This window comes from Meleagris gallopavo, chromosome 12, assembly GCF_905368555.1.
Source record: "Meleagris gallopavo chromosome 12, MGAL_WU_HG_1.1, whole genome shotgun sequence".
In the NCBI taxonomy this organism is placed as follows: domain Eukaryota; kingdom Metazoa; phylum Chordata; class Aves; order Galliformes; family Phasianidae; genus Meleagris; species Meleagris gallopavo.
The window spans coordinates 6342299-6356399 of NC_139415.1; the positions used below are offsets into that span (position 1 = coordinate 6342299).

The window sequence follows — 14101 nt, forward strand, 5'->3', positions numbered from 1 at the left end:
GCGCAATGACTTATAACAGCAGGTTTTAAGGACTTGAATGCTGTGGTGTAGTATAAGACTAGTTGTGCCTCATTGTTACATAACTTAAAACATATGTTACGTTTTTGCTTCATCTAAAAACATGAGTGGATTTTTTTCACATGAAATGGATGAACTTTTGTACCTCTCTAGAGACAGCATAAATTTTAACATCTGGTTAGCCAAGTATAGTTATTGTTAAAACTCTAAAACAGCTCAACTTTTTGATATAAGATACATGGTTTTGTTCTAATTAAACTTTTCTGCCAAATTATCCTTATCCTCTTGTGAGTGGAATTAGAAGTAGCATCTGCTGTGAAGATGCATTTGATTCTGTAGATGTGGTAGAAGGATCACTTTCTATGAACCTGTGGTTGCAGTGACTTTGCATGCCTTTTTTTTCTCCTTACAAATTTTTGTCATTTCTGTGGGAGAGAAAGGAAAAGCCTTCCATTGTTTTGACTTATCATTGGTTTCTGAGATTTTGTTTTATATCATGCTGATAGTGAAGTGCTGACGTATGTACTTCAGTACAGCTTCAGGAAGCAGTGGCTGTTTCCTGTGATTGTGTCACACATACTGGGATGATGCTCTGCTGTACCTCACTGTAAGAGGCTCAGCTGCCTTCATGTCTGTGCCAAAAAGGAGCCTAAATGTAATGATCAGTAAGTGCAGCTATATGGTTCCTTTGGAAAATTTTGTATGTAAACTGACTGATTTCTGATATAAGCTCTCCTTATCTGTCCCCTTCTCTTGTTTAGAGAATGTAAATGGTCTTTTGTGCAGAAAGTTAGAAGACTTCTTATGGATGTTAAGTCAGAGAGAGAAATCTTGACTTGCCTATTTTAATGAAACTGATACTGTGAAGCTGGTCAGTTTTATTCCTGAACTAATTTTTTAGCTTGCTGATTTAATATTTTGTATATATAAACCTTGAAATGCTGTTGGTCTGTATTTATTTTAACATAAGATGCACTTGTAGTATTTTTCTAACATGTTACAAATAGTTGAATTGCTCCAGTGACTGATAAACACCTTGTTACCTCAAGGGAGGAAAAACGACTTTCAATTTACATTTTACTTGGCACAGATGAGAAATGTGCCTAGTGCTTGAGAAGGTTTCAAGATGAGTATTTCTTCTGGAAATGTTTGTACTTCTTCCTTTATATTCATATTTCCTCCTTTTTTCTAGCCCTAGTCAAGGCCCTTGCTGTACTGCGCAGTGTAACTTCAAACTGAAGACTGACAAGTGCCGAAATGATTCGGACTGTGCGAGGGAGGGAATGTGTAATGGTTTCAGTGCTCTCTGTCCAGCCTCCCAGCCTAAACAAAACTTCACAGAATGCAACAGGCGTACACAAGTTTGCATAAAAGGGGTATGTTTCTTGTGACTACGTGCAACTCTGCAGTTGTTTATTGCAAAGCAGCATGCTATGAAGTGATAAAATTTCCATACTTAATGAAGAACAGCGTGATAATCACCTTTCAATAGAAATATTGTACTTGCAGTTTTCAGTCAAGAGATTAAGATGCTAACAAGCATCAGGTTAGCTGTAGAACTTGAGAAGGTTCAATTTAAAGTTTGTTGTGAAAATCAGGTGTATGAAAATGCATCTTACTTCCCAGCTACACTTTTGTACTTCTCTTGAGTCTTGCTCTAGTAATTTTGTTGCTTTTGTTATGCTACTGTACATGCTGAACTTGGTAAACATGCAGTTCCTCCTCCTGTGTGCAGGGATATGAAATTATGCTGAACCACCTGTAGTTTCCTAGGCGATACAGTCTGTGATGATTGCTATTAAAAACAGTTAAAAGTCTTTCGTAAGCTGATCTACATTTACTTGAAATGAGAATAAGCAGAAGTCCTCCCTGTAAGAGCTGTAACTGATGTTGCTCTAGCTTGCCGTTTTTACAGTCTGGTTTTTAATGAAATAAGTTTATAACTTATTTAGCTAAAAAAAAAAAAACTGTGAAGCTAGAGAAATAGTCTTATGCAGGTACTTGATTTTTATGCAAATTTGTAATAAACAGAGGCTTTTGTATTTGAATTTGAAGATTCATCCTACAGTGGATTTAAAAACGGAGTCTTTCAGCCACTGTCATTTTCTGAGAGAAGCTATTTTTGAAGATATGCTTTTGATTTATTTTTCTAATTATGATTGTGAGTAATTGTATTTCAGTGTGAATTGCAATTTGTTCCAGTGCTGTGAAGCTTTTGCAGAGTTCACTAAAATAAGATAACGTTTTAGTTTTTATTTAAAAAAAAAAAGTCTATCACCCTTAAAAATTCTCAGATAAGCTTGTAGCACTGAAATTGAATAGTTATTGTCATTTTTTATTATACACGCTTTGGAAAAAATTCAAACTATTTATTCTATTTTTTAGCATCTTTCTAAGTTGGCAGTTATGCTTTCAGCTATTAAAACCTAATATTTCAGTGTATATTTCAGTATAATGACAGTGTGTTTAAAGGTGAAATTGGTTTTTGTCTCCAACAGCAATGTACTGGCTCTATCTGTGAGAAGTATGACCTGGAGGAATGTACATGTGCTAGCTCAGATGGCAAGGACGATAGAGAATTGTGTCATGTCTGCTGCATGAGAAAAAGTAAGATTTGTCTGGATTGTGTAAGCATGAATTTACCAGTAGATAGGAGGAATTTTGTGACAGTTTTTTTAATAGTTTTTCTTAACTTGAGATCATACTTTTTTTTTAATTTCAGGTGGACATTGTATTTCGTGCTTTTTTTTTTTTTTTTTAGAAAATACACAATGCATTTTGTTATTTTGCAGATAATATTAACTTGAAATTTATTAAAAATAGATGTCTTAAACAATGAAGTGCTACCATATTCATGCACATATGTTTTAATACGATAACAATTAGAATTGATCTGATTTGTATTCACTTTTCAGTGGACCCGGATACTTGTGCAAGTACGGGTTCCAGCCGGTGGGAGAAACACTTTGCTCGTAAAACTATTACGTTGCAACCAGGATCTCCTTGTAATGATTTCAGAGGCTACTGTGATGTGTTTATGAGATGTCGGCTAGTAGATGCTGATGGCCCTCTAGCTCGGTTAAAGAAAGCAATTTTTAATCCTGAGCTATATGAAAATATTGCAGAATGGATTGTGGTAAGTATTTTTATTTTACTGTTCTAATATTGTTGTTAATCAGTGTTTGCAGCTGGTAAGTAGCACATTCAGTACTTCAGCACTCTTTGAAGTATCATCAGTCATTGTTTTCCCTAATATTTCTATAAGCACCTTGACTGCAGCAAATGTCTTGACAGACAGAGTCAATGCAAGGAAGGGAATTAGAAAGTAGCTCGTGTTGACACTTCAATTGACTGGATGTTGTGTTGAGGGACATGGTTTAGTGGGAGCTATTGGTAATAGGTGAACGGCTGGACTGGATGATCTTTTAGGTCTTTTCCAACCTTGGTGATTCTATGATTCATACCATTACATTTTCATGTTAATGTTATTATTTCAACTTGTTGTGTTTTCATGTTTTAACTCTTAATATTTGAATGTTTTGCTTTCTTTTAAGGAAGTGAGTATATTGACCTCCAGTAATTCTTACTTCTATTACATTAGCTCATGCTTCAGTAGTAATAGACTGGTGGGGGAAGCTACAAAGAAACGTATTATAAAATTTACAGTCAATTTTGTGTAAGTTTTTGAGTTCTAGGCTTATGTAACTGTATTGTAGTGCAAGTGTTTCAAATACTCTTCTGATGATATTATGAATCTTCAGAAGTTTTTTTGTTGTGTGTGTGTGTGTGTGTGTAAGTACTTTGAATCAGTTTTCCTTTCAAACATTAGAGTTTAAGTGATGTTTCCAGTTAGTTTTTGGATGACTTTTAAAATGCAATAGAAAGCCATACACAGTGTGTATTCAAGTCTATGCATGCCTCCCTTGAATGCAAAGATTAAAAAAAAAAAGCCAAACTTTTTTTTTAATGTTTTTAGGCTCATTGGTGGGCAGTATTGCTTATGGGAATTGCCCTGATCATGTTAATGGCTGGTTTCATTAAGATATGCAGTGTTCATACTCCAAGCAGTAATCCAAAGTTGCCTCCTCATAAACCACTTCCAGGTAAGCAGATAAATATTTTATCCTCTATTTTTTTTCTGAAGGGAGAATTTCTGGTGTCCCAGTCTATAATCTATTGCCTGGTGCTACAAAACTTGAAATGGAATTCATGCCATGGGAACAATTGATAAAAATAGAAGTCTTTCCTTATTTCCCTATAAAATAATATGCATATCAAAAGAAAGACTTTGAAAAAGCTTTCTGTCTCAGACTTCCTTTCATTTTGTATTCCATACTACGTATCATAAGAATTGGACTGTTTAAGGACTACTGCTGAGATTAGAAAAAGTACTCTATAAGTACTGTATGTGTTTAATTATGTATTTAAAACGCCGCAGTTCTAAGTCTGAAGTTTTTCAAAAAAGTCGTTATATTTATCTTTTATTGGCTGGGCAACTTTTCTGGAAGTCTTTTCTTTTGCACTTGTTTTAATAATGTGCCTTTCTTTGAAACAGGCACTTTAAAAAGGAGGAGACCGCCACAAACTGCTCAGCCGCCACAGCGACAAAGGCCCCGAGAGAGCTATCAGATGGGACATATGAGACATTGACTGCAGCTTTTTGCCTTGGTTCTTCCTAGTGCCTACAATGGGAAAACTCACTCCAAAGAAAAACCTAATAAATCATTGTCCCCAGTCTAACTTTCAACAATTGAAGAAAAAAAAAAAAAAAGCATGATTTGCCCTCAAAACAAGTGGGAATGGTGAATTTTTTGATGAGTGAATCTTCCAGCTTAAAAAGAAGAAAAACATTTTTCTTGCATACTTTTAATTTAGTGGCACAAAATCCTAGAGCATCATGATTCTTTCTCCCTCCTGTGCTCTTCATTGCTGCATTTTCTTCACTTGCAGGCAAATATGGCTGTAGTAAAACTTTTATTCAAGAATTGAAAAAATATATATTTTTCAACTGCCAGACAAGGCTAGGAAGCTAGACCACCTCAGCATTGGAGACATGACTTGCCAATGTATATACCTTGTTATATGCAGACATGTATTTCTAACGTACACCCGTACTTGTGTGCAATTGTAAACAAGAGAATTGCAATATGGATGTTTCTTTGTATTATAAAACTTTTCCGCTATTAATGAAGAAATTACTGTTTAATTGACATACTCAGGATAACAGAGGATGATGGTGTGTAATGGTCAAGGATCCTGTGATGCTTTACACAGCAATTTTGAATCAAACTTTTTATCATGATCAAAGTTGTTTCAAGCACTCATTTTATCTTTTATCAAACAGCTGCTAAGACATAGCATACAAGATTGAATGATCTTTAGAGATACAGCAGGTGTTGTGCAAACTTTGCAAATACCAGAATGTTTCAAATTTTTTATATAACGTCTGATGTCTTGTAGCTCAGCATAAATGTTTTTAATTTGTCTGATTATTCAGTTAAATAACGAATAGTTAGATGAAAATTTTTCATGCTTTAGTAGAAAGTTCTGCCTGTTTTTCAACTTGTTTTAAAAATTGCAACCAGTTTATTTGGGATGTTCAATATTCCTTCATTGTGATGAGTTCGTGATTCTGAGGAATGAGGAAAGAAATAGAAGCAGTGGTTTGTTTTCTTTTTTAATTTATCAGATATTTGAGTAACTTTTCAGCAAGATGCTGTTGGTTGATAACCACTAAAGTAGTGATTTGCCCAGCTTATTGTGGCAGAGTTAAAACTGTAGTTAGGACTACCAACTTTCCCAGACATTTTCTAACAGTAGTGAAGTTCAACAGCACAATGTCCCATTCCAAAGTTTTTATTACGAATGTAAATAATTGGCATTTTTAAAAGTGAAAACAAAAGATTTCTTAAGGTGCTTACTGCTATGCAGGAGATGAAAGGGGGGCATTACAAGCTGTTTAAGCTTTTGATATTTATTGCTTGTTTTCCAAAAGCACCGAGCTAATTAGAGGCGTAAATGGCTATGATTTTCCTGGCTTTGCTTAGGAGAAAATTTACTAAGGATGGACAGGCTTCCTTTGTTTGTTTTGTTTTTTTTTTTTTTTTTTTTTCGTTTCTTAAGAGTATAAGGTTTACACAATCATTCTCATAATGTGACGCAAGCCAGCAAGGCCAAAAATATTACTGAATATAATGGGATCTCTTCCTTGTAAACTTGTACAGTATGTGGTGATTTTTTCAAAATACAGCTTTTTGTACATGGTTTAGAGACAAATTTTGTACATGAAACCCTGGTCCAATAGACTATATAAATAATTCTAAATGATCTTAACTAGATAGAAGTGTATGTAGTTGCTTTTAAATCATTTTAAATACATTTGTTTTAAGACTGTGCAAAGATTGGAAGTGGGTTTGCATTTCTAAAATGGTGACTTTTCTTCAGCAAGAGTTCTTAGTAACTTCTTGAGTGTGGTAGACTTTGGAACATGTAAATTTTTTGCCTGTAATGTTATCCTGTGGTAGGATTTCGGCAGACAAACGCTGCCCTATTTTATTTTGAGTCTAAGTTAAATGTTTTCTGAAAAGAGAAATGTGCACTGAACTCTCCACTGCAAGTCAAGATGTGGTAAATCAAAAAGAAAGTTCAAGGCAATGGAATACTACTGTCAATTTCATGTCCACTGTGTTTTATACAGTATCTTTTTTTGTTCACTTTGGAAGTTTTTACTAAAATTGCAAAAAAATAAAAATAAAAATGAAGTATTGTGCAAAGATATGTAAGGTTTTTTGAAACTTGAAATGCATTAATAAATAGACTTGATGAAATCAGCTTTTGAAGATCCATTTACTTTTTAAACCCTGAAGGCAAAAAGGAATATGCAGACTTTTTTTGCTTTTGCTGTAAATGGGCAGTTGCACTCAGAAGCGATTGCACTGTCTGTATACTCTCCAGGTGCATCTCTATTCACATCTCATGGTTAAATGCAAGAGTCAATATTGTGTTTTTTAAGGAAAATCTCTAAAAATGTCTGTTTTCATTGCTGCAATCATGCAAGTGATTTAAAGTTATCTCTTTTTCACCTTTGAAATAGTAACTAGTTACTCTTGGGTTATTCAAGCCTGGAATTATAGCTAGCAAATGATTGTAAAATAAATTTATTTTTGAAGGGGAATACCCCAATTAACATGGAATAATCTGAGTGCACAATTAATGGATTAGACTTTGAGAGGGATCAAATCTGCTTTTTGCAAGGTGTTTTCAAGCTTCCAAGCAGTGTCTCTGTTTTCTTTTACATTTTAAAGTTGATTTAAGTGATAAGATTGCTTTTAAATGCCAGCTTCTCCAGCTAGTCTTTCCTCTCAGGGATGTTTGTTGAGAATGTCTGCTTAGGCATCTGTTTCCCTAACTGAGCGGGACATGCTTTGATGTAATAAAAGCACATTCAGAGTTCCTTTCTCACAGTACTTGCTTTCCCTGTGATATTTTTGAGTGTTTCCCTTTATAGATAAGTAGCACTGCTAGAGCAAAAGATAATAATAACGTAATCAGTTGGAGTAGATCCCTTCTGCATACCAGCATCATGGTTACCTAATAGATCTGGCAGTTTTTGTGTTTACACTTCTGGGAATTCACGCCGAAGTGGTAGAATAATGCCTAAGCATATAAAACACATTGCATGTATTTTTAAATGTGTTTAGGGGAAAACAATGAGTACACAAATAGCTGTTTTTTAACTAATGTTTGACCTAATCATTCCTTGTTATAGCTATTCACTTGAGCATATTTCTTAATGTTTTGTTCATGGAGCATCACTGTTGGCTGTAGAAACATGGGTAGTCAGAATGGTAGGAATGAGAGAAGGCCATCACATCCCTTATACCATGAAATTTCGTTTTATCTAAACCAGATCAGAAATCAGCAATGTAGTTTGGCTTTTGATTAATGTTCCAATATTGCTTTTGGGGAAGGCAGGAGAGAACAAAGCACAGGCTTTACCTCAGATTTTACATTGGTGGCTCATTATAACACAGGTGATTAAAGGCTCAGCAGTCCTTATGTTACTCTAAACTGTGCTTCCTCTGACAGGAGCAGACTTGTGAGGCTTTCAGGGTCTTGGTTCAGTTATCTGGAGTGATCTAGCAACGGTTTGAGCACAATGTGAGGCACTGCTGTAGCTACTTGGAATCATAGGTATGACCTCGGTATTTTCTTCTGGCATTGCCAAGCAGTTGGTGTATGCTGCCACATAGGCTTTATTTTTAAAACAGAAATTAATCTAACAGCTATCAGAAACAAAGGATTTACTTGGCACAGAACATCTAATTTGTGACAAATGATATCAGAATAAATCTATTTGTATCTTCAAGAGCTTAAATACTGAATGTTCTCTTAATTTTTCTGTTCAACTGAAGAAGAGTTTTCAAGGTGTGTTACCTGAGGAGATACCTCCTTGTTTACATCTGAACTGAAAGATGTTTTTTCCCCAGAGAACTGAGAAGTCCCCAAGCTGCAGTATCGCTGTTCTTTGGGCTTCAGCACACTGTAGACATCTTTGACTTTTGCACCCGCTTTTCCTGGACTAATGCTTTTAAACTTCTTTCTACATATAAGATCCCGGTATCAACCTTCTTAGCACGTAAATAGTAGTGCTATTAAGAGCTAATTTTACTGTCTAAAATGTGTCAAGTGTGTTCGGGTGTGTTGCTACAGGAAAGCCATGACTTAAAAGGCTGTGAGAATATGTGTGTTTTACATCATAGAACTCTCATCAGAAGCTGTGAAGCTGTCTCACCAGCCTAAGTGGTTTTTATGAGGTCTTTATTTCAGCCTTCCTTTTTCTGTATTGATTATACCTGTTTACTTACGTGGATGTTAGCTACCAAAAACAGCTTTTAAAAGCTAGGAGTTACTATTCCGCATGATCAGCAAAGTTGACTGCATTCACTGTTTGGTGATTGTTCACTGCCTGCAGGATTGCTGGTTCTGCTCTGCTCATTCCTTAAGCTTTTTAAATCATTCTCACTTTAATTCTGGTAACACCTAATTATTTTGATTCCAAATTTTCTTTCCTCCTATCTTGGTATGATATCAGCTCTTGTGACTGTTTTCAAATTTAGAGAACATTTAAAACAAATACATTCAGAATAGTCATAGAAACATAATTTTTAATGATTATTGTACTTACAGTTATTCAGTGACAAATGAAATATTTTCTACTTACTTCTACTTATTTTACTTATGCTTTCCTGTAAGAATAAAACACGACTGATCTGAGATGACAGTGTTTATTTATCCCAATGTAATGTATCCCAATATAGAAAACAATAGAATTTTGTATGTTTGAATTCTTTAAATTTATTTATATGCACTGAGGGCAAAAGTTTTACCATTTTCAGTTATTAATGCAGTTTAAAATGATAGTAATATTTGCTATACAGCAATTTAAAATGTAAAAATTTCAAGTGTTACACGAACAAGTAAATATGATTTTCACGTGAAAGTTAACAGAACTTCTTTGTGCCACAGTTGTGAGTAGTACGTTAAGCATTATTAAATCACTATTAATTTAAATTAGTACACTAAAACAAGTGGCAAAGCATTTTCCAATAAGACATAGCTTTTTTGGATGATGTAGTTATTTCCCTTGCCATATAGTTATAAGGAATAGCTCAAGCATTCTATACATTGAGATGTTTTCTAGTTTTAAAGTCATCAAGTCAGAAATTCAGACTTTCTGTTGACAGTGTTACCTATCTCAGGGTATGTTTACTGTTGAACTCCATTTTCACTATGAAGTAATTTAGGAAATATGTGATGGATAGTCGCTATTGATGTGTCAAAGTATTTAATTGGAAATGAAACTCCTTCTTGCAAACATATGTATCAGTGATTATTTCAAATAGTAACATTTTGATTTCCAGCAAGCATTATTTCAGACTTCAACTAATTTAAAACTAACAGTTGCTGTCAATAAAGTTGCTCATTGATCACTGAGAGTAGGCTTGCATATCAGCAAAGTGCCTTTCAGTTTACCATTACATCATAGAATTTACATTTTTTTTTGTATTCTTTCATCACTTCTGAAACTATCAGAATTTTTAAATTTGTGCTTAGTATAGCTATGTATTTTTAAAACATCTTACTAGATGTGTGCTATTTTTTATATATTTTGCTTATTAGTTGGTTTTTCTTCTTGCTCACTTTCTTTCTTGTTGCCGGAATCGATCTTCACATCTCACAAATGTTTTCTCTTGGGCTGCATAAAGGTGGATGTTGTCAATACTTTGAGAGCAAAATGTCATTCTAGGAAGAAAACAAAGCGTGTAACCAGAATAATACTTTTAAGGGATGCCATCTGTATAAGAAATGGCTCTCTAAATTCATTGTCTTTATATTTCCTGTACTTACCTTCCTGTGACATCCCAGATTGCACAGAAAGAAAACAGAGCATATTATTCTTTAAAATACTAACAGAAACTTCTGCTTCTTCTTACAGCAAAAAAGCTTCTAAATATTGTTAGATACTTGAAAATACCACCTGAACTCCCCACACCATTTACCCTTTTTCTAGTTTATCCTAAATAGTATATCAGTAGCAATTGGCTTGTTCTATGTTAATGATACAGGACTATTGGAGAGGAACTTTTTTTCTCAAGGTACAAAATCTTTTTTTTTTTTTTTTTTTAAACAGCTCTCCAATTTGCCTTGTACTACACAGTTAAATTTGTTTTGGCAGTTAGGTCAGTACTGAACAGCAGGAGATGTTACAAAATCAAGTTTTATATATATTTTTGGCAGGAGCGCGTGCAAAGTGCTGGGTTAGGAAGAAGTACCTACAAAACACATTTTCAGAAAGTGGAAAAAAAATATAAATTTTAAATTGCCCAATTTGTGGGGATTTTTTGTTAGCATCAAGGAGCTGCAGCTCTGCCAATAAATACTGTTCCACAGGAAGTCTGCACATGGTTGTAACTGGTGTGCTGGTAAGAAAGAGACCATAACAAGGAAAAACACCTGAGGCTGAGCCACAGTTGCAAGGTAAGACCTGATTTTCTTGTTAATTAGAATGTTCAGTTAAAATTTCTCAATATTCTCAAGGAATAATTACAAGTTTTGTTATTTGTTCTGGCTGAAATTTGTCTGAATAAGCAATTTCAAAAGTATTAATAGCATTTGCTGTGTTTAGATACCACTACCACTCAGATCTGTGGATCCAGTTGCAAAAAAAACAAGAGTATATTGAAAGGCAAAGCATTGAGATTTGTCTTATTTTTCCAAGTAGGATTTTGAATTTTCAAGGCCTTCATGTTTGAATCAGTATTTATTTTGTTTTATATTTGTTTCTTTGAAATTTCATATGGTCTTTATAGAGTGAGATAATTACATTCTGAAAATAAGAAATTGCTATCATTTATTACTATTGTGTAGAAAAAAATGCATTGCTTGTTTAAATTCTTCCTTGGATCTGTTTGCTACCTCCTTCTCTGTCCTTTATTCCCAAATATCAATTACACTATTACCCCAGGCAGTGGTGCCTTAAATTCAGGTTAGTGTTATTAGTGAGCCAGAATATTTCCCACAATTCATTTTTGACCTGAGAACAAAAATTCTTCTCACAGATCACTTCAAAATCATGCATTGTGATCTGAGACTAAAATTAAAAAATAATAACATGATAGAGGCTGGACATGGATAAACTCGGCTGGTTTGAACACAGAGACTCAGATCATTGTAGTAGAGCTAGGAGCACCTGTTTGCTAAGTGTCTGTCTTATTACAGAAACGTTCTTTTCATTACACTTACTTTTGCTGTGTTTCCCCTGCTTTCACTCGTATTGTCTTCACTATGAGCCCTGGTCGACGAGTGCCTTTTGTCCATGGCATTATGGTTTGAAACTTGTCCCAGATATTTTTCCAAACTGCAGTTCCTTCCCATTTAAACTTGATCATTAGTAGCTCACCAATATCAGTGTCCAGTGTGATGAGAAAAGAGTAGGTTTTATTCCCATTAATTCCTTCAACTCTGCAGAAATCAAAAATAGAATAATGCTATCTCAATTATAATGGATTGAAGTTTATTTAAAAAATAAACTATTTTTTTGAAATCAAAGAAAGAACTGTTCCTCCCTCCAGAGAAAACATTACTGCCTCTGGCATACTCTTCCTCTAGTTGAGCAAAGTTGTGAAATATAACAACTTGCTTGGAAAAAATGGCAGAACTTAGGAGAAGCTTGCACAGCTAGCGAAGCATCAGTAGTTTCTGAATGCAAAAGAGGTATCCCATAATACTGTGTTATGCCTTCTGTCTCCTAGAGCAAAGACTGCCTTTACTTTTGATAATGCCGATAGCGTATCCATCGTGAGAAATAGCCAAATTTATTTACCCTAATTGCAGTTGCTTCATTTAGTTTTAATTGATGACTGTCCTGTGCTAGCTTGGGATGGACCAAAGTGGACAGAATACCAAATCCCGAAACTTCCAAGATTATTTGTTTTGCTTAAGAGATCCTTCATAGAAGAATTGTATGAATAATGTAAAAATTCATAATTTTTAGGGAGCGTTGGTGAAGAGAGGACAACTGCTGGTTCGTCTCCAATTACTTGTAGTTAAACCAAGTAATTCACAGCTTGATTATCCATGTAACACAGTAAACTAACCTTTTTTTTCTTACTTGTCCAATGACATGTAATGTCAATACTCACATTGTGATGGGCAAGTTTTTAGCATCCTCCTTAGTGCCTGTCAGAGACATGGTAAAACTTGGGTCTATCTTCTTGCCTTGGATTTCATTTATGAAGTGGATCTTGAACTGGTAGTGATAGACTGTAGAAAGGGAGAATTTACAAAGTGATGAAATTAATGGTCAAAGAAGCAATAGATTTCTCAGACATAAGTCTGTCTTTCAAAGCAGGAATTTGATTGATACTTCAATTTTATTTTAAAATGAATTTGTACAATTAAAGCATATATATATTTATCATTGATGTGTTGTATTAAAGCTTGGGGGCCCTACTGCTCTTTTTAAAAGCATTGAGGAGGGGAGGGGAGGAGGGTAACCTGGGCAGAGTTCACTTTATAGAGTAAAACACTCTCCCATGGGAAATGTTTTTGCTCTTCTGAAATTTAATCGTTGGAATATCTGGCAAGCTCTGTCCAACCAGCAGAGGAATCCTTCTGACTGGACATGTTTAGAGGTGTACAATAAAGACTGAAGACCTTATAAGATGTTGTCAGGCTTTTTCTCTGGAAAATTTCCTTGCAGAACAAAAGACTTCCCTTGGCTGCATAATAAAACGTTGTGCTTAATATGCATCTGTTAACAATATGACTTTGTTCAATCACATTACTGTAAGAAAGATGTCATTAGTGCTTTGAGGTTTGGTGATTTCTCCAAGAATTGTGTTTAGGAAAGTCTTTGAACTGAAGATAATGGCATGCTTCTGAGAAAGAATGACTAAGGAATTGTCAGTTTACTGATTAAAGCTGTTTGGCATGTAGAGAACTACAAGAGAAAAAAAAAAAAAAAAACTACCTACTACTACAACACTTTTTTATCTGTACACTCCAGAATATAACTTGAAAAGTGTCTGATTTCATGAAATGTGAAGCGTAATGCTGAGTTCCTCAGGTTTTCTCTCTTTGGGCTTCTCTTGTGATCTTCAAACATTTTTTTTTTTTTTTTTTTTTTTTTAAGAACATTACAAAGATCACTTCATATGCATCCTTCCACTGGTGCCACCTTGTTTTGGAACTGTTATGAAGGAAAATTATTGTCTGAGCATTGGTTTTTGTTTTTTTCCCACAACTTTTTTTTTCTAAAGGAAGACCATGTTCAAGCATAAAAATGCAATGTGTTTAAAATAAAAATCAACACCTGTGGGATACAGTTACAGCTTGTGATGAACTATTTCCATATCCTGGAAAGGAAACAGCACAGGGGTGTTATTTCTGTGCCCAGTGTGTGCATGTGGCAGACATGGCATCATCAGAGCAGTGTATGTTCCCCATTCTGATGGTGACCTGACTGTTATACAGCAAAATTGGCAACTGCACAGCCTTTAAAAATATGTAAATCTGCTCC

General features: G+C 34.6%; 2 protein-coding genes across 2 annotated transcripts in view; one reads left to right on the plus strand and one right to left on the minus strand.

Moving 5' to 3' along the window:
- ADAM10 (ADAM metallopeptidase domain 10) overlaps positions 1-6848 on the plus strand; it is a 42411-nt gene extending 35563 nt beyond the window's left edge. Inside the window, exons 12-16 of the mRNA XM_085233886.1 lie at positions 1211-1394; positions 2517-2625; positions 2934-3154; positions 3995-4121; positions 4574-6848. Coding sequence (XP_085090012.1) covers positions 1211-1394; positions 2517-2625; positions 2934-3154; positions 3995-4121; positions 4574-4668 — 736 coding nt within the window. The 3' untranslated portion in view covers positions 4669-6848. The remainder of the gene's footprint in view (positions 1-1210; positions 1395-2516; positions 2626-2933; positions 3155-3994; positions 4122-4573) is intronic.
- A 2322-nt stretch (positions 6849-9170) lies between these two features.
- Positions 9171-14101, minus strand: part of LIPC (lipase C, hepatic type) — a 43426-nt gene continuing 38495 nt past the window's right edge. Inside the window, exons 8-10 of the mRNA XM_003209418.4 lie at positions 12723-12843; positions 11824-12042; positions 9171-10323 (exon numbers count right to left, since the gene is read on the minus strand). Coding sequence (XP_003209466.2) covers positions 10218-10323; positions 11824-12042; positions 12723-12843 — 446 coding nt within the window. The 3' untranslated portion in view covers positions 9171-10217. The remainder of the gene's footprint in view (positions 10324-11823; positions 12043-12722; positions 12844-14101) is intronic.